This window comes from Pongo abelii, chromosome 8 (assembly GCF_028885655.2).
Source record: "Pongo abelii isolate AG06213 chromosome 8, NHGRI_mPonAbe1-v2.0_pri, whole genome shotgun sequence".
Classification (NCBI taxonomy): Eukaryota; Metazoa; Chordata; class Mammalia; order Primates; family Hominidae; genus Pongo; species Pongo abelii.
The window spans coordinates 121,481,572-121,508,048 of NC_071993.2; the positions used below are offsets into that span (position 1 = coordinate 121,481,572).

Here is a 26,477-nt window from a genome sequence, read left to right on the forward strand (position 1 = left end):
CTGTATCCCGCTTCCAGGGGAGGGTCATGTGAATGCCAGTGTGACTGGGTCCTGGGTAGGCTCAGCAGACACAGAGCAGAAGGAAGGCTATCGTTGGAGTGGGCCATCTTGGACATAGATCCTTGTACTTTCTGGCAAGCCTAAAATCTTGGCAGTGATGATAACAAGGAAGTTAACATCTACAATGTCTTCAGGTACAGTTTGATCATGCAGGGGATGCCCAAAATTGGAAGGATGCTTTTCTCCTACTGCATTCTAGCCTCTTACTAAAAAGTGGCCCACACTCACAGTGGCTCAGAAGCTTCAAACCTCCTCAAACGCCCAGCTTTGTCGAAATGATGGGACTATCCCTGCTGTGTCACAAACCAAATCAAACACCTACAACACAGCACAGTGTAACGGCTCTACTAAACATTTATTTCCTTTGGACAGCTTAGTCAATATGGTCTGGGTTATTGGACACACAAGTCCTGGAATATCCTGTTGTTATTTGTTGCATTTTTCCACCTGCATGATAAAAATGCATTCCCACAGCCTTGGGTTCATTCTGATTTTGTTTTGGTTACTGGAAGTTGTGTTGGTGCTTTTTAAAATGAGATAGACCTTCAAAGGGATCCAGGGAACGAGAAATGAAACACAGGTATGGAGGCGTCTACGAATAAAGCACACAACTTTATTCACGAAGTTGTGAGTATGACAGTGATGCAGAGTATATGACAAAGGAGTGCAGTGAGTGCTGCTGGCAACAGGAGCGGGGAGCAGGTAGGGATCACAGGCACAGCAGCACGGAGCCGGCAGGGCCACCTCCTCCTCTGCACACAAGCACGTGGCACTTAGCGCGCCAACACACACCTGCTCAGTTTCACAGGGAACACAACACAGCTTTTCAAAAGGAATTCTTCTAAACATTTGCTTTCATATTTCCAAAAGGGGAGGGAGGGCAGGAAGCACCATATGCCTTCCAACATTTGAAAAAATTCCATAAACCCAACTTAAAATGAAAGAACTCAGAGAGCTTCAATGCAGAGTCATCAGCAACTCACAGGAACCACACACATGATTGGACAAGTCTGTACATAAAACCCCAAAAGAACATCAGTTTTGTGGACAATGGTTTCCTCTGCTGTAAAGAAACGTATGCATATATGATCAGTAAGCAGCTCACATCTTTCTGAATGTCAAGGTCTACAGGATTGTCTCTGTCCACCTTTGGTCAATGGGTTCAGGAAGTGACTCATGGGAACAGCACTCTTAGGAGAAACACTTTTGGGAATAATTTTATTGAATAACAACCACCACTCAATTACACTAAGCTTCAGAAATTGTTGGATTTGTTTAATTTTGCTGTGTACATATACATTGTTTAGAAAGTTTCTTTTGGCTTAAACTGACCATTTCCCCCCTTCTTTTTGAGTTTTCCATGATTAAACTTGCCCAAATAAAAACATAACAATCCATATGCAAAGCATATCTGCCACCACCTCCCACTGCTTCCTGGGCAGCAAACGGAAAAATAAGCAGTGATTTAAGAAAATGCCAAAGTGAAGGTTTCTCTTTCTCCTATCACAACATAGTTGGGTAGTTCCCTTAAAGTACATCATTGCTATAAGTTGGTATCACTGCAAATCTCAAGTCCCAAATAATTTCTTTTTCTGGATAGAAAGTTATTCAAAAAGGAGCACAAAAGAGCAAGCTTTGGGGCATACTGTCAAACACTTCATTGGTTAGAAGAGAATAATTTTAAAAATCAAATAAAATTGAGGCTGGCATAAGAAGTACAGATTAAATACAGATTAAATAGCTACCAGAAACACAGAAGAGGTGGTATATAGAAACTGAGATTGCTTCAGAGGACACAGGAGGGTTGATGAGACAGTCTATTTTCCTTCCACCATCTTCCATGAGAGTCAGGAAAAGGGTTCTGTGAGCACCCAACCTGGAGCGGTCACCTGTCTCTTCCATACACAGGAGGATGCTAAGACCCAGTGAGCTTTAAATGGTTTTTAGAAAGACTTACCTAGTCAAAAGTGGTTAATTTGAATTTTTCAAACTTGCAAAAGCATATACATTTGATATCATCATCTGAGAAGCAATTCTTAGAAAAAAATGTTTGCTTCAATGTCTAAAGAAATCCAGTGAAAGTTTTAGAAACATTACCAGCTAGACGTCTCCGAGTTAGAGTTGATTGATATACTGGATTGGGATGGAGAGGATGAGAACTGAAAAAGAACTGCTCCAGCCTCTGCCTCAGAAGAGGAAACTCGGCTTGGAGATGACAGAATTGGGTAGCGGAGTAGATGCTAGAGCCCATGACAGATAGAAAACTACCCCCATTAAAAAACAAACAAACAAAAAAAAAAACTCATTAACTCTATCTCTTTGAGGTTTCGGAGAACAGGCAGTTTATGTGAAGTTATTGAACATGTCATATTAAGAACATTTCATAACTAACCCCAGCCAAAATGTAGATGCATAGCTAGCTGTGCAAGTTTCCCAATGCTCTTCCTATCTCCTAATAAGTCACACAGAAGGACTATGTGATAGCCTGGATTTTCTTGAAGAAATTTTAAAAGAACTGATTTTCCTATCATCATAGAGGCCCCTTTTACTTCATGCCATCAGTATGCACTTAAGAGTCCCAAGGAAGTCAAACATTCCAAAATGTAGCCCTTTACGTAGGCACCAGGGAAGCCTGCCATATATACAATCCCCTTCCTAGGGTGAACAAGCTCCACTAGTTTGAGTGTGTTAATAACTGGAATTTTCATGTGTAGTACAGGGTGAGGTGAAAGCAGACCAATAGCTATCTTGTGTGCTGTGACCTGGATGGACATTTTGAGGACAAGCATGCTGAGCCCAGTTTAACTAAATGGACAGGCATTCTAGCCCACATATTTGATCTGGCAGTTAGCAGGAACCAGGTTGCCCCATGACCCATCCCTCCAGCTGGAGCCTTCTGCTGGGAAATGGAGTAGGGGGCCCACTCTGCATTATGGTTTCCAATGACCCTTCCCCAGAGCAGAGCACTACTCTGCTTGCAGATAGGAGGCTACTGGTGCTTTCTGGCGATGCATTTCTGCAAGGTGCAGTTTAAATGAACTCATATGGGACTTGATATGGAAAGAAACTTTTTTTCTTCTCAAGTTGGATGCAGAACTGAGTTTAAAAGATACAAGCAAAGCAGGGTTTCATTAGTGGGAGGTGATTTAGGGTTCAGTTCTTTATCATTGCAATCTTAGGCAGGCCCCTTAACTCCTAGTCTCTATAAAATAAAGAAGGGGGTTGTCCCAGTTTTCAGTCTAATGTCCCCATTCTATGACAGACCCATGTCTTCTTTATGTAGACCAAGGAAGAGGAATTTTAGCAAAACTACTTGATTATGCCCATGTTTCCCAAATACCTTGATTTTTCTTATATTGACATTTGATCTGCACATGTCTGGGTGATAATTCATTAATCAATGTAAAACATGGAGACCCTTTATTAGCTCCATAATGAAAAAAATCTCTCCACCAGCCAAGTGCTGGGACCCATGTGGCCACCATTGTTATTGACAGGTAAGGAAACATTGGAAATACACCATCCTCTCCATCCCCACACTTTCCGGAGTAAAGCAAGGACGAGGACACCCAGGCATCGTGCCAAGGCTGCCATTGCAGGAGGGCACAGAGAGAGGATGGGACAGAAAAAGCATGGAATAAGCAAGAAGCCACTGAGACACCAAAGGCTAAACTGCAAACTGCAGTGTGGCTTCCAACCAAGCAAGAGCTGGTCTCATCTACTCATGGCCACCCTGTCAGAGCCATTTGCTAAATACGTTAGTAGATCCAACACACACACACACACACACACACACACACACGAGAATAGTCCTCAAACATTCAGTGCATAGCAATGAGAGGCTAGGACAATTTAGATTCCTTAGGTAAGAGCACAGGAGGATGCTATAAAACAGCGACTGTTCATTCCAGCCCCCAAATGACAGCAGTGAACCACATGTCAGAGGCTGCAACACAGACTCAGAAACTATTCTACTTGCTTTTTTACCACTGGTGTCAGAGGGACAGCTTGTAATCCTAATATTTGGTGCCAGCAGGAAGCACTTCAGAGCTTTTGTTCTTAGTGGCATACGAAGGTAAATTCAAATGTTTTCTTCTTTGGCTTTAAAACAGAGCTTAAATTCTTAAGCACAGCCCCAAAGCACGATAATAAAGTGGCTTACCCTCCTGGGTGTGGAGTTACACAAACTCTCCCTCAACTAACTCACATCGGGAATCATGATGTGGTTTCATATGCACGCATGGGTTGGGGAAACCCTAGGCTCAAATTCGAATCTAGTGTTGCAGAGTCTGAGGGCCTCTCGTGAGATGCTCTGACCTCCACATCCCACCTCATCCTTCCTCCGTGGTTCCCAGTCTGATCCTGCCATGAGCTACATCAGCGCCAACACCTTTCCATGAAGGAAATGATGTTGGGGGCGCAGTTTAGCTTCACTCTTGATCTTTGAGTCACACACACTCGGTGAAAATGTCTTTAGAAGCTGCAACACAGTGGGACAAACATTCAAGCAGAAATTAAAAAGCACATGCATGCTCACAAAATTACTCTGGGTGAGTGAAACCAACACGTGCACACACACCCATGAATTCGACAGAGCTGGGCAAGAAGAAAGCTGAAAAGGCCAAATTAGATGCGTTTGAAGGAGTCTACTTTGGAGTTGCAGAGATTTAAAAGAGAAAAACATGTCTTTCCTTAGCCTGTTATTGAAAGAAACCTTAAAAAGCAACAACAGCATGGGCTTGATCTGATTCATAGGATGCCAGAGACACAGCAGAGGATAACGACTGGAAGAACTAGAGTCAGTAGGACATGGGACTTGTTTTTGGTTTTTGGTTTTTTTTGGCCATGAGTGATATGGCCCCTACACAAAATCACCTAATGGCTTGCCACTGGGCCAATCTGGAGGCAATTTGTGTTTTTCCTTTCTTTGCAAAGGTGGAGCTCCAGACAGCTCCTGTCCTAGGCGGGGAGCAGGAACCACACCTGCTATGGGAAGCAGAAAGGGTTAAGGGAAGGCTCCCTTTCATTCCTGTTCCTTCTCTTTTGCTTTTGAACAGTTTTTAAATATACTAATAGCTAAGTCATTTGCCAATCAGGTCCCGGTGAACAGTAGAGAACAAGGAGCTTGTTAAGAATTAATTTTGCTGTTATTCACCCCATTCAAACAGAGCTGCCCTGTTCCCTGATGGAGTTCCATTCCTGCCAGGGCACGGCTGAGTAACACGAAGCCATTCAAGAAAGGCAGCTGTGAAATCACTGCCACCCCATGGACAGACCCCTCACTCTTCCTTCTTAGCCGCAGAGCTATATAATAAATATATTTATACTTTGAAATTATGATAACCGATTTTTCCCATGCGGCATCCTAAGGGCACTTGCTGGCTCTTATCCGGACAGTCAGCACTGTTGTTGGACAACAGATAAAGGAAAAAAAAAAAGAAGAAAACAACGCAGCTCCTGTTGTATACATAAGGTAATGTGAAAAGGTCACATGTGGACACTACTCTGTGTTTCGGAACATAGAAATTTCTACGCCATGCTTCTTGGCAAGTGTTACTGTTGGCTGGCCCAACATTTGACTCATGGGTGTTTTAACCAGACTTTCTCTTTTTGGTGTTGCTGAGCGACGGTAGTTTGCAAATTCTCCAATCAAGTTTGGGCCGCAATATGACATCCTATGGGGCACCGCCACTGTCAGTCCTTTCTCTAATTGCCATTCACGAGTGGGACTTAGAAGAGTTTTGCTTTTTTCTTCATGTCGTTGCGTCTCCAAAGAGGTAACCTGTCAAACTCCTGTATGGACATTCCAAAGATTTCCCGAAACACTTCAGGGGCTAAGTGGCGCTGGGAAGAGGAAAAAAAAAAGAGCTGCTGTCAGTCCTGATGGCCACACAAATGGCCTTGAGCGTTGCGCTATAGTTTATACAGAGTCATCCTGAAGAACAAGGCAGGAGGACGGGAGAGGAGCCGATCTTTAATGCTTGTGACATCAGTATTCCTTACCTGGCTGGGCCAGGTGAAGAGCCCTTTCCATCAGATAAAAGAGCTGGCAGAGTATTAACGAGGATTATAATAATAACATTGACTGGTGATGGGACACAGAGAGGTGATTTGTTACATTGGAGACAACTCCATTCCAGGTCCTTGGAATGTTGAGAAGATGCAGGGAAAAATGGACTATTGCAATAGAAGCCAAAGAAAATGACCTCCAGCGTGGTCCCTGGGGAGCCCCTGGGCTTCCTCCTGGCTGAGGAATAGGAGGTAAGGTGGATGTCTGTTCTACTGAGAAGACTTCCCATCAGTCACTCCCCCCTAGAAAAGTTCCCCCAACATCCTGCAGCCTTTATTCTCTGTACCTCTACGCCAAGGTACTGCCTTTTGTCAGGAAAAAGTAAGCATTCTTTCTGAGACTGGCAGCCAGGGTTTTTCTTTATTAAAATCACTGGGATGGAAAACTATAATACAAAGATTAGTCTTCCATGTCTAAGGAGATCTCGGGTATGTGTACCCAGATAACCCTTCAACAAGGAATGTGGAAACAGCCAAGAAAGAAACTTGTCCAGTATAAATCAGTATAAATCAATATAAATCTCTCTCCTGAGAGGCTTTGCCACTCCCACGCCTCCCAGGAACTCAACTCCAGCTCAGGGGAAGATAAGGATCTGAGACTATCTCAAGAGAAATAGCGACTCCCATTCTGAATCACCAGCCATAAATATGGCGACATCAAGTTTCAAAGAAAATGACTGAAATCATTCTGTGTCTCCTGGGTCATTCTTTCTTTCTTTTTCTTTTTCTTTTTTTAGATGGAGTCGGGCTCTGTTGCCCAAGCTGGAGTACAGTGGTGTGATCTCGGCCCACTGCAACCTCCACCTCCTGGATTCAAGCAATTCTCCTGCCTTAGCCTCCCAAGTAGCTGGGACTACAGGCACCTGCCACCATGCCCCGTGAATTTTTGTATTTTTAGTAGAGACAGGGTTTCACTGTGTTGGCCAGGCTGGTCTTGAACTCCTGACCTCAAGTGATCTGCCCGCCTCGGCCTCCTAAAGTGTTGAGATTATGGGCGTGAGCCACCATGCCCACCTCCTGGGTCATTCTTCTGGATATTACCAGGCATTTTTATGCTGATCTAAGTGAAAATCTGGATTTTTTTTTTCTCCAAAGTTATTTCTTAGTTCTACCTATGACATGAGGGTGATCTTTTTGATTTTTTTTGTTTTCACTGAAGAAATAAAACATTGCTTAGGGGAGAGTTGGGGGAGTGCATAGGGATCTGCAGTTGGGACTGGATTTTTCTGTTTTGTTTTACCTCCAGCCTGGTTCTGTCCACCTCTCTTAGGATTTTGTTTCGCCCTCTGTTGGTCACCATGAGCATTTCATATGGAAATATCTGAGAAGAAAGAAAACACCTCTTCTAGAACACCACAGTCCATTTTATTAACAAGCAGAATCCACCTAAACTCTAGTACTCCCAAGATAGAGCTTCCAAGAGACTGTCATGACAGAATCCGAGTGATGGGTCTTCCTTCTGCAAGGCCAGTGGAATCTCCAGTTTTCAGGGGACAGGGACAGAATCTTAGACATGCTCAACTCTCCACCAGCATCTCAGGTGGCACTGAGCCTTAGGGGGCCTTTGTTGAGTGGCAGAACACTAACTTACTATGTGTTGGGATGAAGGTAAACATTAGAAGATAATGGAAATTACAGGCATGTGGTTTTTTTTTTTTTTTTTTAAGACAGGGCTTGCTCTGTTGGTTTTTTTTTTTTTTTTAAAGACAGGGCTTGCTCTGTTGCCCAGGCTGGATGCAGTGGTGGGATCACAGCTCACTGCAGCCTCAACCTATTAGGCCCAGGTGATCCTCCTATGTTAGCCTCCCGAGTAGCTGGGACTATAGGCACATGTCATCATGTCCAGCAATTTTTTTATAGTTTTAGTAGAGATGGGATTTTGCCATGTTGCTCAGGCTGGTCTTAAATTCCTGAACTCAAGCAATCTACCCGCCTTGGCCTTCCAAAGTGCTGGGATTACAGGCGTGAGCCACTGTGCCCAGCCAACGTGTTACCTTTTATACGATGCTGTTATAGGGCAGGGTGCATTTGTGCTGGGGTTAACAATCTTGTCCCATGACTAGCTCATGAATCTATGGGGCCAGGCAGGCCCAGAAGCAGTGCTCTGGCAACTGCCATATTGAAATAAGCCCTGGTTATGGTCACCGGGGAGCATGAGCCCTTGGACAACTCTGAAGGTACAGGGTGCTCTGGAGGTAGGGTGGCCAGGCACCCCAGTGTGCCCAGGACTGAGGTTTTTGAAATGTAGGACTTTCAATGGTGAAACAGGGACAATTCTGGCAAACTTGGATATGTTGGTCACCCTACATGGTGAGTCTGCAGCCACTCCACTCAGTACTGGATATGCTCTGTAACGCACATAGCAGAGGCCAAGGGGATACCTCGGTCATAGGCAGAGAGGGACTGGCACCTCACTGTAAACACACAGCATCATGCCCAGTAAGGGTTTAACCTGCTGACCTGATGTGGGCAAAACAGCAGAATGGCAAGGTGCATATTCATGACATGGCTCACCTGAACACAGCAGCCTATAACACTTTGAGAATGATGAGAAGATAGAACATCAAATCTCTTTAGGGTTACATCATTCCCATATGAGAGGAAAAAGAACAGCTGCACTTGCCTTTGGTTCCAACATGTTGGGCATAGACACTCCTCGGTCCATTCTCATTGCAGGCATGTGGCCATCTGGGAGCGTCTGCAATAGAAATGCCAGTTCTAGGTGAGGCATGAAATAGTCTAGGGAACTGAAGGGAGTACTCTTGGGCTCCCAACTCCCTGTTGGGTCTCCAATCCTAACCACTATTTTATTTGTGTCATCTAAATGACCATGTATTTTTCAAAATGAGATCCTTGCTGTATAAGAACAGGAATACAGCTCTTTTGCAATCAAGTTGGGGAGAGATCTTGACTTAATGGCTATGGACAAATTCCTGAATTAGGCTCCATGAATGAAAGTATATAATACCTTTAAAAGATGCCCAAATCTATTATTGTTAGTTTCTTATCTTTAATCATGATTTTCTATGCATTTTTCTTCTTTTCTTATTCTCCATCACATTTCTTTCTTTTTTTAAACAAGATTTAGGTTCTAGTGAGAAAGGAATGTCATGAGGGCAAACTGCTCTCTCCTATTGGCTAAGACATCAGTGTCTTTTCATTTGAGAACACACAGGAAAAGGGTGGCCTAAAGTACTGAGAGATTATAATTAAAAGAAGAAAAACTGTATATGAGCAGACCCTTGATGCTGGTCCACTTCCACCCCAGAGAGGACTCTCCAAGGCCAAAGCAAGAGAGACCCCCTATACCTGGCCTGGTTCACACAGTGTCCCCAAGGTCTGCAGGGACAGCTTGACCCAGGCACCAGGCATGCCTGCTCTTCACGGCTATAGAGTAATGACTAGACAGATCAACCACAACAAGTATCTTCTCAACAGAAGCTGTTGCCTTGGAGCCAGCAGTCTGTGTTGGAACATGGCTGTTCTGCTGGCGTGGCCAATTCAAGAAAGACAAAGTGTTCCGTACCTGGTAATCTGAAAAGGGAAGGAAAAGAAAATATCATAAGGGAAAGACCATGGAAAAACAAGGAACCATTCACAGACTGTATTATATTGAAATTCCCAACATATTCGCCCTATAAACCATGTTTTTTTTCTGCTCCCAGACTCTGCACATGTTATCCCATTAGCCCCTCTGAAGCCAAGAAATGCCTGCTCCAGTGTTAGTTAACAGTTAAAACATCATTTTCCCCTGGAAGCTTTCGCTGACAACCTAAAGGTACTTACTGCTTCCTTCTCTCTGCATCTCTGATCCCAATTTTCATCACACAGAACTTCTTTCTTTCTGCCGTATGCATTTTGAGGGCAGGGGCCATGTCTCACTCATTGTTGTACCTCCAGTTACTTTTTTTTTTTTTTAAGAGACAGTCTTGCTCTGTCACCCAGGCTGGAGTGCAGTGGCATGAACATAGCTCACTACAGCCTTGAACTCCTGGGCTTAAGCAATCCTCCTGCCTCAGCCTCCCAAGTAGCTGGGACTACAGGCATGTGCCACCAGCTAATTATTATAATTTGTTGTTGTTGGTGGTGGTGGTAGAGACAGGCCTCACTTTGTTGCCCAAGCTAGTCTAGAACTCCTGGCTTCAAGTAATCCTTCCGCCTCAGCCTCCCAAAGTGTTGGGATTGCAGGCATGAGCCACCATGCCTGGCCTCTAGGTATCTGATAGAGTGCTCAGCACATAGTATGAGCAATGAATAAATTCTCACAAACTCACTTATAATTTGATTTCATTAGATATTCTTTCAAATTATGTAAATAATTGCCCTATTAGCTCACAGAAGACAGATGTGATCCTACTCTAAGGATGCAATACAGCATAAACACAGCCAGTATACTTGACTCTCATGAACCTCAGCCTCAAGGGAAGACGTGGCCATGCTCAGCCTGGCCATGGGAGCCTCACCTCGCACTCCCCCGCTGACATCCCCATAGCTGTTATACTGAGCGAAGTCGGTAGAAACAGGCTGAAATGAGGAAAAACAATTATTAGGAAATCTCCATTGTGATCGTTTTGGAGTCAGGTGAAAAGGAAGAAAGGGTTTACAAAATCCTAGGAATTCTTCCCGAGCTAAATGCCGGACCTTCATTTTTTTTTTCCCTATGATTCTTCTACTGCTATGCAGAGGTTTTTTTTAGTGTACTAATGCCACCACTCAGCAGGCTCTTGGTAAGCAGGGATCTCTTGCTGATAAATAAAAATGCATTTTCCTACATAGTTACATAATTGTATTTGTTCCATCTTTTGTGAGGAGGATGGTTATAACACACATTCTTATATCTTTTTACAGCAAAGATAATGGTTCAAGTAATTACTTTTTGTTTCATTGTAAAAAATATTTGCCATACAGTTTTGCAATTTAGTTTTCCCATAATCATACACAGGCCATTCTTTTATCTAAAGTTAATTTCTCCTTCTCTCAATAGAAACATTTTATTTTGCCTGTAACTCAAATTAATTTACCAGGCAAACAGGGAGGTTAAAATTTTCATTATGTTCCAACACTGAGATCAAGAGTCTGACGTATTCAGGCAATGTGTCAATACTTCATCCAGGGCTGAGGTGGGAGTAAAGGCAGAAACAATGAATTGGGGAGAAATCTTACCCGGTGAAGCCCATTTCTTCCATAGCCAGGGAGAGATGCAGTTTTAGATGATGGAATATGTGAAGCTGAGTAAGAAAAAGGTAAAAAACCAATTGTTAGGAAATCAGAAGGTCTAATCCTTTAATGAAATTGGCAGTATCTTCTACCTCACAGGATAGAAATACCAAAAAAATTCAAATCATACTGGGCTCAAATGTTCAAAAATATGCCACCATATTTGCAAGGAGTAGGTGGACAGCGATATGACTGAGGAGGGAAGGGAAAGAAGTCCACGCAGTTGAGTGGGGGCTGAAGCGGGCTGTGCTTCAGCTCTGGCATGGAGCTAAGTGTTCAGCATGCTTTATTTCATTGAATCTTCAATACAACCCTAATAACACTATTATTATTTGTTCCATATTACAGAAGGAGAAATAGGGGCTAAGAAAATATCTAAGCTTCTAAACAGCTGAGCAAGGATGTAAATCAGGGATATCTGAATACATTAGCCCATGCCCCAGTTGATAAGGTAGCAATAACTGAACTGGAAGCCAACCCTGCATGTTATCAAGATCTACCAGCCATCTACAGCTGGACTCCTGGGAGGCCTGATACAGGGTATCTGTTAATGATATGGAAGCCTGATAGGCTGCTGGGCTTGAGAGGGAGCAGCCCTGGGCTTGAATTCTGGTTCTGCAACTTAATACCTCTGTATCTCTGGACATGGTGTTTAATCTTTTTGAAGTCCTCATTTCTTCATCTATGTAGGTACAATGTTATACATTCTTATAGAGCAGAATGTCAGAATTCCAAGGAACTCTAAAGATTTGTAAACCACCGAATCCAAGATCAATGCCAGTGAGGCATCTATGAAGGGTAGCGGGAATTCCAGGTAAGGGTGTGGGCTCCGGGGTTATAATATGTGGACTTCTAAATCCTCATCTTGCTAGTTATTGGCAGTATCACACTGGGTATGTTAACTCAATTTCTATACCAGTCTCCTGATTTCTAAAATAGAGATGAAAATGCTGCAGTTGCTAATAACAACCACATCTACTTCACTGGCATGTTGTGAACATTAAATAAAATGTTTAGCAAAGTGCTTGCATGGAGTGAACATTAAATGCATTTTTTTTTTTTTTTTTGAGACAGAGTCTCACTCTTACTCAGGCTGGAGTGCAGTGGCACGATCTCGGCTCACTGCAAGCTCAGTCTTCTGGGTTCACGCCATTCTCCTGCCTCAGCCTCCCAAGTAGCTGGGACTATAGGCGCTCGCCACCACACCTGGCTGATTTTTTTGTATTTTTTAGTAGAGACGGGGTTTCACCGTGTTAGTCAGGATGGTCTCGATCTCCTGACCTTGTGATCTGCCCACCTTGGTCTCCCCATTAAATGCAGTTTTAAAGGAACTCTTAGAGGAGAAAAATTATGCTCTAGCTCAGAATATGAGAAGATAAGTCTTGTGGGTTAAGAGAGAATTGGCTTATGACAAATAGATAGAGCAGAAAATACACTGATAGACTATTTCAGCCCAGTATACAAGTCATCTTCTTCAAAAGTATCAAAAACACTGTTCATCCTCTGTTCTTGTATTGAAGATTTTTTTTTTTTTTTTTTTTTTTTTTTTTGAGATGGAGTTTCACTCTTGTCGCCCAGGCTGGATTGCAATGGTGTGATCTCAGCTCACTGCCACCTCCACCTCCCAGGTTCAAGCGATTCTCCTGCCTCAGCCTCCCGAGTAGCTGGGATTACAGGAGCCCACCACTATGCCGGCTAATGTCTGTATTTTTAGTATAGACGGGGTTTCGCCATGTTGGCCAGGCTGGTCTCAAACTCCTGACCTCAGGTGATCCACCTGCCTTGGCCTCCCAAAGTGCTGGGATTACAGGCGTGAGCCACCGCACACGGCCTCTATTGAAGATATTAATGTAAAATCATAATGCTTAGAAAATGTCTTATTCACGTTATCTAAAAAAAAAAAAGAAGAAGAAAGAAAAGCATCATGTTTTTTAGAGGATTTCCTTTTGCTGCTTCCCTTGGAGATGAGTGTTCTAGAAGACAAACCTAGTACACGGGGATTGGCCTTCATAGATTTTGAGCTCCTCCAAGGGTTCACCCATTTCCAGAAGAAAGGAAACTCACACATTTATGGAAGACCCATGACATGCTTATGAGCTCAGTTGACATGGAGTGGGTTTCCCACACTTCCTTTCCCATGGAATACTCTGTAGGTTCCACCACAAGTGAACAGTCAAGGCAGGTTCCTTACAGGCAGGTGGCTGGCTCTCTAATCAGGGAAGGTTGGGGGGTTTGCTGCTTACCTGAGTTGATGGGCGAATCATAGCGACTGGCTAACAGAGATGACCTTTCCCGGCTCTCTTTCTCCATCTCTTCTTTCAATATCAACTGTCCCAGGCCTGAGTTAAGCTATTCACAGAAAAAAGAAAAAAAAAATGAAAGGAAAGCCTGCAATTACTTTCATGGAGCTGCAGTTTCTTTGTAGCAGATCCCACAAGAAGTTCCTCTTGCTGGAGGGCCTGAATGCATGTGGCCCCAGAGCCTGGTAGTTCCTGAAGAGGTAGGTCAAATTTGGGACCCTAAACCCTCTTAGCCCTTTCAGATTCAAAGCTCCATTTCCCTAAGTCAGGCTCTATGTTAGAAGAACGTTTTCCTTCCTCTGCTTTCCCTAAAAGAGCCAAGAGACCTCAGAAGGCAAGTGTGAGTGCGTGTGGATTTTTGATGTGGGAAGGGAAGACTGGGGCTGGTATCCTTTAAAAAGAAATTGCCTTGATTTGTTTAAAAACAAGAAATAAAGGTAATACATGCTAATTTTACAGATTTTGGAAAATCTAGAAGAAGAGAAGAGTAATCCATAATATGTCACTCAGAAATAACACTATCTTTTGATGTGTATCTATCTAGTATTTTTGTATACACACATATAAAACTGAGATCATACTATAAATGCAACTTTGTATCCTTTGACTAATATCATGTGCATTTCCTATATGCTTAGAAAACATTTGAAAGGATTCAGCAGCCTCTTGATTGATAACAGACTGTCCTTCTGAGCTGCTGCAGGCCGTTGCTACAGAAGGAGGGTATGAAGAGGACCCCTTCATGGTGGCCGTTCCTTTCATTCCTTTTCTCCTGGCCCATATCCTGGGAAAAGACTTGGAGAAATGTTCAATCCCACAATCATTCCTTCAGCAGAACTGCATGAGGGAAAGAAGATGTGGCACTACCTGGGTGGATACCACCTTGCTCTGCCTGGCCCTCCAGCAGCCTTTCAACACGTGCACTGCACACACGCCCCCATGTGGTCTCTCTCCTTCCCACAGCAACCCAAACCTTCCACGCGCCTCTGACCTCCAGCATCAATGCCGTCTCCTCTAGAGCCCAGCACATATTCTGCCATATTCTAGTTACTATTAACAGATACCTGTCTTGCCTTGCCTGCCAGACTTCAAGCCCCTTGAAGACTGGGACCACCTCTTGCCTATCTAGATGGTTTATACGTAGTAGTCATTCAAAAAATATAGATCTTATGTAACTAGCATTGAAGACAGCAGCAAGGTAATTTAAGGACAAACCTTCATTAATTGCTCTTCTTGAAGCTGCCGGCGTCTCAGAAGTTCCTCATCATCTTCCTCTCTGCCACTAGATCTGCGTTTCATGTCAGGTCCTAATTCCACAGCAAAGACAACTTCTCACATCAGCCCCAAGACAAGGGAATCTTAACAGGCTAGTCCATCTGTGTTCAATTTGTTAGGCTGGCAAGGTCAGCAGTGGTCTTTAACACTTTTAAGTAAACAACGCAAGAGAAAAAAAAAATGCCTGCCACCAACTCAGCACTACTGGCTGGTTTCTCAAGAAAATGGCCCTGTGTGACAAGCCAGGTCAACGTGTAATGCAAGGAAGGCCTGAATTTAGGCTTCCCTGCTCAATTAGAACTGGGTTTGCCATTGCAACTTAGTCTAAGTTCACTGGTCAGAGATCACTTTAGTAAATGGGAAGGGCATCTCCAGTTGTTATTTTGATGTCTTTGAAGTGAATTTCCTTTTTCCTTTCTTTTTTGAGACAAGGTTTCACTCTGTTGCCCAGGCTGGAGTACAGTGACGCAATCATGGCTCACTGCAGCCTCGACCTCCAGGCTCAAGCAATCTTCCCACCTCACCCACCTGTGTAGCTGCGACCACAGGTGTATGCCACCACACCCTACTGATTTTTAAACATTTGTTATAGAGACATGGTCTCACTATATTGCCCAGGCTGATCTCAAACTCCAGGGCTCAACTAATCCTCCTGCCTTGGCCTCCAAAAATGCTGGGATTACAGGCATGAGCCACCACGCCCAGCCTCAATTTTCAAATAGAAAGAAATGCAAATTTATCTACATACCAACAGGTAGGTAAGATAGTCATTGTTTTGTGACGTGTTTAAAGCTTGTAGTTTTCTCTTTTTCTGAATATTTAGAATTTCATAATACTATCACTCTGTCTTCTACTCTTAGTAAATTCAATAAAAAGCATACTTTTACTATTTCTTTCAAGAAATGGGTCTCTAAGGTTTTCTTTCTCTCATCCTTTGAAAAATGGTCGCAAAAGAGTTTTATACTAATAGGTAAATAAAAAGCATTAATACGGGTACAATTTTACTTTGGAACAATATAGTAAATTGTGTACAATTTTTTAGCTTTCTGGAAAAGGGGAGACAGGGAAAGGAAAGGAGGAATCTGTCTGAATGGTTGGGAGGTTAAGATAATTATTGTTTTCCTAAATTGCTTGGATTAATCTGGCTGTGGGAGGAAACAGGAAAGTTTGCTAATCTAATCAAAATAAACTTTAACTAATAGTCTTAGTTTTCAGCATTTTGATTAATGGACCTGAAATTTTTCCTCCTTTTGGAATCTAAAAGAGCTTTAAACTACTTAGTGATAATAAATTCAACAACAAAAACTTAATTCTCCCTCTTTCCAAAATGTAGCTGCTTTAATGTCCCAGTAAGCAATTTACTAAACTAGCAACCTCAAGGCCTCAAGAACTTCCTGAAGGGCATGGATTGGCATAGAAAAGCTGATGATTGCTTCTTAGTCCTTACAATTATAAATGTCAGTGTGAAGTTTCTCTCTTTAGTTTACACTAATGAAAATCAATAGGCACAAGTTTGCAAGGACTAGATAAATTTCATTAACATAATGTACAGAACACTTGTGAATAATGAACTTAGGAGGTAGATTTTCCTTAAACTCTTTCTATAAATATCAATTGATTTAAAATCCACTTGTATTGCTTGTGAAAGATATTCCAAAAATAACTTATTAAAAAATAGCACAATGAAGATTAGGACATTTTGGAAAATTGAAGGCCTTTTAGGTTGTTAACAGAAATGTGCTAAGATCATATCTTTGTAAAGCTGACTCACTAAATTTTCAGTATTAGCTTCTGGGTTTGCTAATACTTCTTTTTAGGCCGAGTGGGTTTACTACTGATAATATAGTAAAGACACAGACATAATTGGAAAGCATGAAGCAAAGAATGAAACAGCTGAAATATGACATTTTAGCACAGAATTCATGAAAATGGTAGATGTGAAATCACGTAACTTCATAGAAGTAATATTTCAGAACACCCACTACTCTGTAATAGCCCTTTTGCATGATGGACAACGTGATCTCACAAGAAAAATGAAAGTGCTTCAGTGTTAAGATTGGTTGTTAAGAATTATAACTACCACCCAGAAATAGTCTAAAACAAATTTAACTGAAAGAAGTCATGCTTCTACAAACGTTTGGTAAATTCACCCACTAGACTCTAATTATATAGAACAATGTTCTTGCCATAAGGCTTTGACTCAACTATGTTCAACAGTTACTGATTCTGCAGTATTAACTCTGAGAGTCCATGCAAACCATTGGTTTTAGACCAGTTCTGGATCCCAGTGGGTTTGGTTAGAACAAGACTCTGGTGGATGTGTTTTTGTAACTTTTAAGCGTTTTGTACAACAAGTTAATACCACGTTAGTTCTTTCACTATGCTACCTCTTGGTCATACTTTTCTTTAAAATCTTCATGATAGGATACATTTTCTTGTATGTTTTTAAGCATCTCATCTTGAGCTCTCCTAGCAGTTTGTCCCTTTGACTTAGCCGTGACAGTTGCATACCTACGGCAGCAAATGAGGGGGGACCAGGCCAGTGGTCCGTCTCAATCTTTGGTGTCTCGCTGGGGTCTGGTGCCTGGGCTGCTGGGAACTTGGAAAACTTGATGATATCTTCTGAGGACTTGCTCTGGGCTGCCAAGGCAGCTGCATCTAGATGGGAATCAGGGGTTGCTTAGCTATTGGTCTGTAAGACAATGGTGGTACAACCCCACTTACATAGTTTTCTTGTTCTCTGGCAAAAGTTTCAGTTCCAGAAAGTTCTGTTTATTACCATTATCCATGGCCCAGTCACTCAGAGGTACCTATTGACAAGTGAACTCATTTTCCTTACTTTACATCAGAAGCAAAGCTTCATTCTACATGTGTTCTACATCTGGAAAACCCTATTCTAGAGTGCTGCCCAGCACTAGCTAGATGAGGCTATTTAAACAAAAAAATTAATACAATTAAAATTCTGCTCCTCAGTTTCACTGGCCATATTTCAACTGCTCAGTACTCACATGTGATTAGCATCTACTGTCCTGGCCAGTGCAGTTATAGAACATTTCCATCCTTATAGAAAGTTCCAGTGGACAACACTCTCCTAGAGTAATTAGTAGTCTAAAATTAAAGAGCTAAGTTGAAAGCATGATGCTGTCACTTGACTGTAGTTGTTAATCATTAGAGGGTTGGCTGGCTTTGCATTTTTGGGCAAGAAGCCACAAATATGTTGGTCCAGTTCATTCTTTTATTATTATTATTTATTATTATTATTATTATTATTATTATTATTATAGACAGAGTCTCACTCTGTCGCCCACGCTGGAGTGCAGTGGCACAATCTTGGCTCACTGCAACCTCCGTCTCCCAGGTTCAAGGGATTCTCCTGCCTCAGCCTCCCAAGTAGCTGGGATTAAAGGCATGCACCACCATGCCCAGCTGATTTTTGCGTTTTTAGTAGAGACAGGGTTTCTCCTGGCCAGGTTGGTCTCGAACTCCTGACCTCAGGTGATCCGCCCACCACGGCCTCCCAAAGTGCTGGGATTACAGGCGTGGGCCACCACACACTGTCTGGTCCACTTCATTCTAATCCTTATATACTAAATACATGTGTCCTTGAGTCCTAGGAGAAATGGAAATTGGAAAATCCACTTTCAGCTTGCAGTAATTTGGCATTGAAACTTATGTTTGCCGTTTCCACTCATTGTTTTGTTCAAAGGTCTGTGCACACAAGTGAGTTATCCAACTTCAAAACAACAAAAGCCAAACTAGCAGCAATATTAGTTCACAAAGTTCTTATTGGCTATGCTTAGAGGAGGAGTCACAGCTTAGAGCCCCAAATCTAACCTACAGAGATGGAGCAAAACAAACCAGGTTAAATGGACAGTCCCTGATTCTGGCTAATTTTGCAAATCGGCCAGGGATGTCACTAAATATTTCAAAATGTATTTATAATGCCTTAAATAACTTTTTTCTTCTGGGCTTACATATTTTAAAATCTGGAAATAACCTTTTGAATCTTCAGCTCTAAGTCCTCCATTTTTCGAGTAACATTCTGGGTCTCAATTTGCTTAAATAACTCAACCAAGGTCACCCAATACAAAGGGGTAGTCTTTTTTCCCTTCCTTGGAGACAGGGTCTTGCTATGTTGTGCAGGCTGGATTCTAACTCCTGCACTCAAGCAGGTCTCTCATTTCAGCCTCCCAAGTAGCTGAGACTATGGGTGTGGGCCACTGTGCCCAGTTTAGGAGGTAAAGTCTTGGCCAGGCATGAAACAGTGTTTCTCTGAATCTCTAACCTCATGAGAAAAACATTTCAGCTTGGAAAACACTACATAGGAAATCCCCTTCTTAAAGATGGACAAAACATGTTAGCATATAAGAAGTTCTCCGAAGTTCTGCATTAGGAAGAACAAATGGGACTTTATTTAAATCTAGCCTTTCTCAAATGCATCAGGGCACAGACACCAGTTTTGGGTATAACAACTATTTCTTTGGCATGGAATGGCTGTTTTGCAAAAACATCCTTTGGAAAGCGCTGCTCTGGCTGGGCTATTTTTAATTAATTACAACAGACTGAAAGACTTCAGTCAAAGTAAATATTATGAAAAGAAGTCAACTAATTCCTTCCAAACAAATAATCTAACATTATCCAATCTCCTTAAATTTTAATTATTTGATTATTTTTGTTCAGAGAGGAGGACCTAAAGATAGTATTTTTTAAAGTCTGTAAGCTGACAAATCAAACTCTGAGAATTTTATTCTTAAATTAACAACAAAAGGATGACTTCAAACAGTACTTACGCATTAGAATTGGTGAAGTCAGTAGTTAAACATTCACATGTTAATGAGTGTGTGGAAAGACAATAAACCATAAAAAAACAAAAACAAAAACAATGTTAACAAACTTAAAAAGCAAGCGTATGGTTTAAAACCTAAAAAAAAAAAAGATGAGAAAAAAAATCATAGCTCTAGAACCATTACGATACATACATTTCTCTTTGTCTTCCTGATTTTGGTGTAAAATTTTTCTCCTTATGCATTTTCAATGTTATTTGATTTTCACATCGTCCTAATTCTTCTTTCTTTTTTTTTTTTTTGGCAACAGAGTCTCGTTCTGTCGCCCAGGCTGGAGTGCAGTGGTGTGATCTCAGCTCACTGCAATCTCTGCCTCCTGAATTCAAGTGATTCTCCTGCCTCAGCCTCCCATGTGGCTGAGATTACAGGTGTGCGCCACCCCACCCAGCTAACTTTTTTTGTATTTTTAATAGAGGAGACAGGGTTTCACTACGTTGGTTAGGCTGGTCTTGAACTCCTGACCTCAAATGATCCACCTGCCTCGGCCTCCCACAGTGCTGGGATTACAGGCATGAGCCACTGCACCTGGCCTCATGTTATCCTAATTCTTAAGGACTCATGAATGTCAGCTGGATTCTAAAGGCAGCCTTCAAATTTCCAGGCACAATCTGTGTAGAATTTTCTGAAAATGCCTGAAGACCAGCTTTGGATATCTTTTCACAAAGATTTATGGTCGATATATCTACAGAGACTTAATAATGGTGGAAGGAAATGTGATTTACATAAAGTCATGTGAGTTCCTGAGTTTAAAAAAGGAAAACAGAATTATACATCCACGTTAGTGATTCTTAGTTTGCAGGAAGTTCAGAGACAAACTGATCTAACTAACTGGTTTTTATAGAAGAGAAAACTGAAGCACAGAGAAACGACGTCGCAGAGCCATTTAGCGAGAAAGTGGGACCAGAGCCTTGACCTCTGTGTTAGCCTGTATCCTGTCCACTCCACTGTGCAGACATCTTCATGCCCAATAAGAAACTGGAGACCTGGACAGCCAAGTTGATGTAGGCTCAGTCAAATCAGTTTTTCTAGGTGGCTGGTTTTTCACTAGTTTAAATTAGTCTCATCAAAGTTATTTTAAAGGGTGACTATATTTGATGGCAAAAAGAAAAAGTCTTGCTAGGATGCTTGTGAGTTGCTGTGTGACCAGTACTTCCCCGTCTCTAGGAATGGAATGACACATGGTTTGTTGGGCTCAGAAACAGGTTAGAAGCTTTCTAATCAAGCTAAGTGCTCTCCATCCAGGAGAATCAATTTTACAATATTTACATCTTAGTAGACCAGAAAGGCTTAATATGCTGGATGCCCCAGTTTTACTCTCAAAAGCAGCAGCAGGAAAAGCCTTTCAGAGGACAGCAAGGAGAAGTTCAGCTGACTTTGCTATTTAAAAGCTACACGGAGGAAAGCGGGTTTTACCATGCTGTTTGTAGATGGGTGGTTTTCGGTAAATGTTGATTCCTTGATCTGTGGAAATGAAAAGCAAAGGTATGTGATTACGGGAACCAGTTCAGCGATGGGAAAAACAGATCAACCAAGGGGCAAATCAAACTGAAGATCTTGAACAAAAATAACCCAGAAGGTTAATTTCTGTATTACAAAGATTGAGTTTATTGGAAGAAAAATTATAGAAATGAGTGGCTTACTATAGACAAGTGTTATGGAAGCCTTTGTAATACATCTTAGGATATATAAAGATGTGATTAACTCATGAGCCATTTATTTCAAATACACACTTCATTGAAAGTGGGATTAAAACAGGAAGAAATGCAAGCAGTGGAGGTACTCTTATGGTGAGAAAGACATAACCAGTTTGGGGAAAATGCCCAAATTGCTATTGTCTAGAAATTGAGCCCCCAGTAGATACCAGTGGCTCAATTTACTTTTCAACTAATGAGTGGAACAGTGGAAAGCAATGTAGAAAAATCAAAAGTTTTTTTAAAAAAAAAACATAGAAATTTTTTTATGTGCAAGGCTAGCCTGGTGTGCTGATGGGATGTTCAACAAATCCTAATTTATACAGGCCAAATTTTTTAAAAAAAGAATGAATGAATGAAAAAGAAAAGAGACGCTAAACACTATTTATATATTTATACAAGACCCCATTGGATTATGGAACCATTTTGCTTTAACTATAAATACTCAGGAAATTTCAAAAGGTTTCTGTTTCCCCAGAACCATGGGCACTGTACCTTGGTGGGGCATTTTTATGTGAAAAATCCCAAATATAGAACATTAATTTTCAAGATTCAATTAAACTTTTTTAGAAAGGACAGTCCCAACTAAGTGATATAAATCTCAGTGAACTTTCCTCTGTTTTATTAGGTAAGTTTAGAAGCAAAAGAAAAAAATGATTATAGATTCTAAATATGTACACTTACATTAATATAGTGGGTAATTTATTAAACTACTTTCAGTAGCTAAACAAAGCAAAAAACAATATACTGCTGGTAGAAATATAATATTATTACCTCTGATGGCTAATCCTGTCCTTACAAAGTGAGCTGATTCTAAACATTAAGATATTATATTAATGGGCTCTGATTATTTCAGTTTCTGATGTCAAATTACTATTTGTATTATGACAGCAAATGCTTGTGACTACTAGAGCAAAGCTTGCAGCACCAAGCCTAAATTGCAAGATATCTTCATGGGCTATGGAGGTGGCTAGTCTGTTATGCGCTGCAGAAAGACCAACCAATTCACCCAATTCTACATCTCTCTGAAAAGTCCTTGGAGAAAGTCTCCACGTTAGAGAAAAACAGGAAATACAAATGTATTCTCTCAGGTGATACTGTGGTTCAGTCTTTAGGATGAGAAGATAACTAGATTGCCATTGCCATAATTAGTCAATGACAGCAAACCACAGAAAGATATCCCAGAAGGCAATGATAAAAAGGTACAATTACAATTTTAGTAAAAAACAAAACAAAAAGCCCAACTGCTTTTACCCATCACCCACACTCTTCAAAAATTATTTTAGAAAACATAAACCTTCAACATAATCCTGGCATTTAACACATAAAACTTTTGAAAGGCCCCCTAGGTCAGATCCTGCAATTTAGGGTTTGTTAACTGTGCATCCCAATTAAAAGAGCATGAGAGATGAGACGAGACGAGGTTACAAGGCTACATTCTACACTGTGACAGGACACCAAGACACAGACTGTGTCAGCTCCTACCTGGAACATGGAAATGTTTAGGGGCCTGAGCGTAAGTTGGAGTTAGAGGGCGGCTGTCTGGCCGGTAAGGGAGAGGGGAGTTCCGGCCGCTGGACGGCTCATTGCCTCCAATGAGAAGAATGGAAAAAACAAAATGAGAGAAGGGAGAGAGAAACAAAGAAAACAAAGCAAGTGTAATAAAAATTCAAAACAACAGACTGGAAGAAGGTTCATCAAAGAGGAGAAACAAAAGAAACAAACTCAATTTATCAACTTGACTTGCAAGGGTGATATCGGGTTTAGTTTTCCGTTGCAGAGATTTGAACTCAGGTGGAGCTGGGTTAGAAGCAGCTAGCGGTCAGGTGCGTCATTCCAATGGCATGCACTGAAAGCTGTGAGCTCGCAGCAAACTGATTAGATGGAGGGGACATTGGGAACGATGGAAAGCTGCTTGCTCATGATTCAGGATCAGTTGTCAGGTGGTTAAATCCCAAGCGTGTAAAGGAGCGGGCTAGGCAAACCCAAATACAAATCACTCTCAAGCATGATGGCAGCAGCTGGCAATTAGCAGAGGTTTCTCCGATCTGAAGGTTAAGTCTGCGAACCCGTGTGGTCACCAAGTCCTTCCCCTTAGGAATACAAAGTGCCTTCAATTGCAGCATGTTTGCATATGTTTCTGTTTTCCTCACTTTGAAATATATAAGATAGAGTCAGACGTGTGTCAGCCAGGTATTTCACGACCATTTATACCTCTCCCCATCTTTCACTTCAAAGATGAGGCTCCACCCAGGCCAATGATTCAATCACTGAAACATTTATTGAACACCTACTATGGCTGGGCACTGAGTACTACTGAGGACAAATAGATGAATGAGATGTAGTCCCTGCCCTCAAGGGACTTAGAGGCTATCTAAGGAGACAGACTTAAATGCCATATAATGACATGCAATTGTTTACTCTGAGGTATAAGAAAAATGCTATGAGACTCAGATGAAGGTGCCACCAGTTCTTCAAGCTAGGTTTGAGCTGGGCATCAAAGAGTAAGCTCACCAGGTGAGAGGGTAGGTGAATGGGAGGGTGGGAAGCCCATATTCCAGACAGCTGGAACGTCATGAGAAAGGAGGGTGTGGAAGGGTGCAGACTGGAGGAGCAACAGGACTGGCCACCTTGTCTGGAAGGCATGGTGCTCTTGGAGGAGAGAAGAGGGACCAGGCCAGAAAAGACCGCAAAGGGGTGGCTGCAAAAGCTTTAAGTGCCACCATAGCCACCATCACTCCCTTCTGACCAGGAGAATGGCCAGGATGAACTAATTCAGCTTGTGCAAAATTAGAAAGAGATTTGTAACTGGCCTAAATTGTCCTCCTACCCTATGTCTGGGCAAACATCTTGTCTCAAGAAGAAACCAGAAGATGTAGGACTATTAAAGCTCAATAAATTAGTAGTGGTAATTGCTTTTACTGTTGAGTTGTAAGAGCTCTTTATATATTCTGGATACGAGTCTCTTATCAGAAATAATATGAATTTGCAAATATTTTCTCCCAGTCTGTAGGTTGTCTTTTCACTTTTTTGGTGGAATTCTTTGAAGCACAAAAGTTTAAAATTTTTGATAAAGTCCAATTTACTTATCTATTAACACTAATAATTTTAAATAAATCATAGATCATCAGAAAATAGAGCTCTGGCCAGTTGCTTCAGGTCAAATTTTTCTAAATCTATCCAGTCAAGTGTGAAAGATGTCAATTGTTACAGTTTGAATATACATTTAAGAGAATTTTAATGTCTTAGCATGTCCATTTTTAAGTAATCAGAGTACAGATCTACACTAAATGGGCAGTAAGATATTCCAAATATGGGATCTGTGTCTATTACTGAGTCAAATTTAGATTTCTGGCTTTTGGTTATTGGTGTTCTGAAACTTTTGTCTTTTCTTCTCAAGAGTTGGTTTAGCATCCAGCCTCAAATATGTTATAAGGTTGACTTTATTATTTAAGTCATATATTAATTCCTAAAAATTATGAAATATCATCCCAAACTATTGATCTATTAAAAAGCTAATTTATAAAAATGTTATCTCATTTATCCCTCTCCTAAAGAGAAGTAACCAGTTCCTATCAGGAAAAAATGAGTATAAAAAACACAGAGGAAAACAGGGGAAGGAAGATTATGTTTCGCATTTAGAGGGAAATAGTGTTTTAAACCTGTTGCTGAATTAAAACTCGGTCTCATTTATCACATCAGTGCTCAGTGTATCACCTGGCCAGGAGTAAGTGCTTAATAAATGTCTGTGAATGAATGATTGAAGGAGGCCAATTAATTACCTCCACAGCTATTTATTGGCCTCATTTAGCAAGCGCCATGGCAAGATTCGCCATCAGTTTTCTCTAAATTAAAGGAAGCCAGATGCTAGTGCTGTAAGTCCTCACTTAGTATCAATAGGTTATTGGAAACTGCAACTTTAAGCAAAACAACATATAGCAGGTTCTTGAAGGACATCGTTTATTTCAATCTAATTTCATCACAACATTGATGAGGGGAAAAACTAGTTTTTTTAATATTTCAATTCACTTAAATCACAGTTTCCAAGAACCTATTGATGATAAGTAAAGACCTACTGTATACAGCACTGGGATCACAACAGCACCCCTTTTATAACTTTCCCATTACCGCTAATCCTTGACAACTCCAATTTAATTGTTTCACTGAAGAAAAATGATTTAATCCTATGAACATTAGAAATTAACAAGAGTAATCCATAACTGAAAAACAGAATCATTCTTATAGTCTTTTCTCGAAAGAAGGTATAACGGGTCTCAACTTTTGCTACTGCTTCTGAATCACACTGCTGCGTGCTTTTGTTCTTTCACATAGACCTCCACTGTCCCTGTAGAAAATCAGATGTTTCCAAGAAAGTTCTCATAGGTTTTGGTTATAATACACAATCAAATGAATCCCCATTAAATCAGTTTTTATCATAATTAGCCAGTGTCACGCACACACAAAAATATCTGCATATGCAGAACACAAACTTTAAGGTTATTAGAATTAGACATTTGTCCAGGGATTAAAATATTTCTATCAAGAAGACCCTGTGTTGGCCAGTGTCTGCAGAAGCCCCTCACTTCTTGAATATGGTCAAAGCCTCTCAGAGGTTATGGAGTAGCTGTCTGAATTCCCAAGGACTGGATTCTGGCTGAATGCTGTCACCAGTTGGGTGTGGTTCTATATTAGGCTGGATGTCGTCAGCAAACATTCACCTCTCTCGTTGTTTAAAAAAAAAACAAACAAACACTACTTTGTTCAAATTTTGTAAGTAGATTTAACTATAATCATTTAAAACTTCCCACAAAGCATTTTTAAAAATCAGGTAAAGAGAGACCCAGTGACACACCCATCTCAGCAATTCTGCAGAATTTGCTTTTCATGTATCATAACCGCTCACTGGGGAATAAGTTCTTGGAATAGATAATGTTGCCAGGTACCAAATTCTTAGCCTTTGAAATACCAAAGGCATGACAAATTTTGGGCATTTTTAAAAGAAAAAGGAAAATTCTCAAGAA

At 41.2% G+C, this 26,477-nt stretch overlaps 1 protein-coding gene across 5 annotated transcripts in view; it reads right to left on the reverse strand.

Annotated features, from left to right (window-relative positions):
- Positions 1-653: 653 nt before the first annotated feature.
- Positions 654-26,477, reverse strand: part of ABLIM1 (actin binding LIM protein 1) — a 341,667-nt gene continuing 315,843 nt past the window's right edge. For 2 of the 5 annotated variants that reach the window (XM_054521710.2, XM_054521709.2), the window contains exons 13-20: positions 22,942-23,046; positions 21,179-21,226; positions 17,433-17,579; positions 14,862-14,953; positions 13,590-13,695; positions 11,293-11,357; positions 10,593-10,653; positions 8,753-9,663 (exon numbers count right to left, since the gene is read on the reverse strand). In XM_054521710.2, the coding sequence (XP_054377685.2) occupies positions 9,449-9,663; positions 10,593-10,653; positions 11,293-11,357; positions 13,590-13,695; positions 14,862-14,953; positions 17,433-17,579; positions 21,179-21,226; positions 22,942-23,046 (839 nt within the window). In that variant the 3' untranslated portion in view covers positions 8,753-9,448. 5 annotated transcript variants of the gene reach the window in all.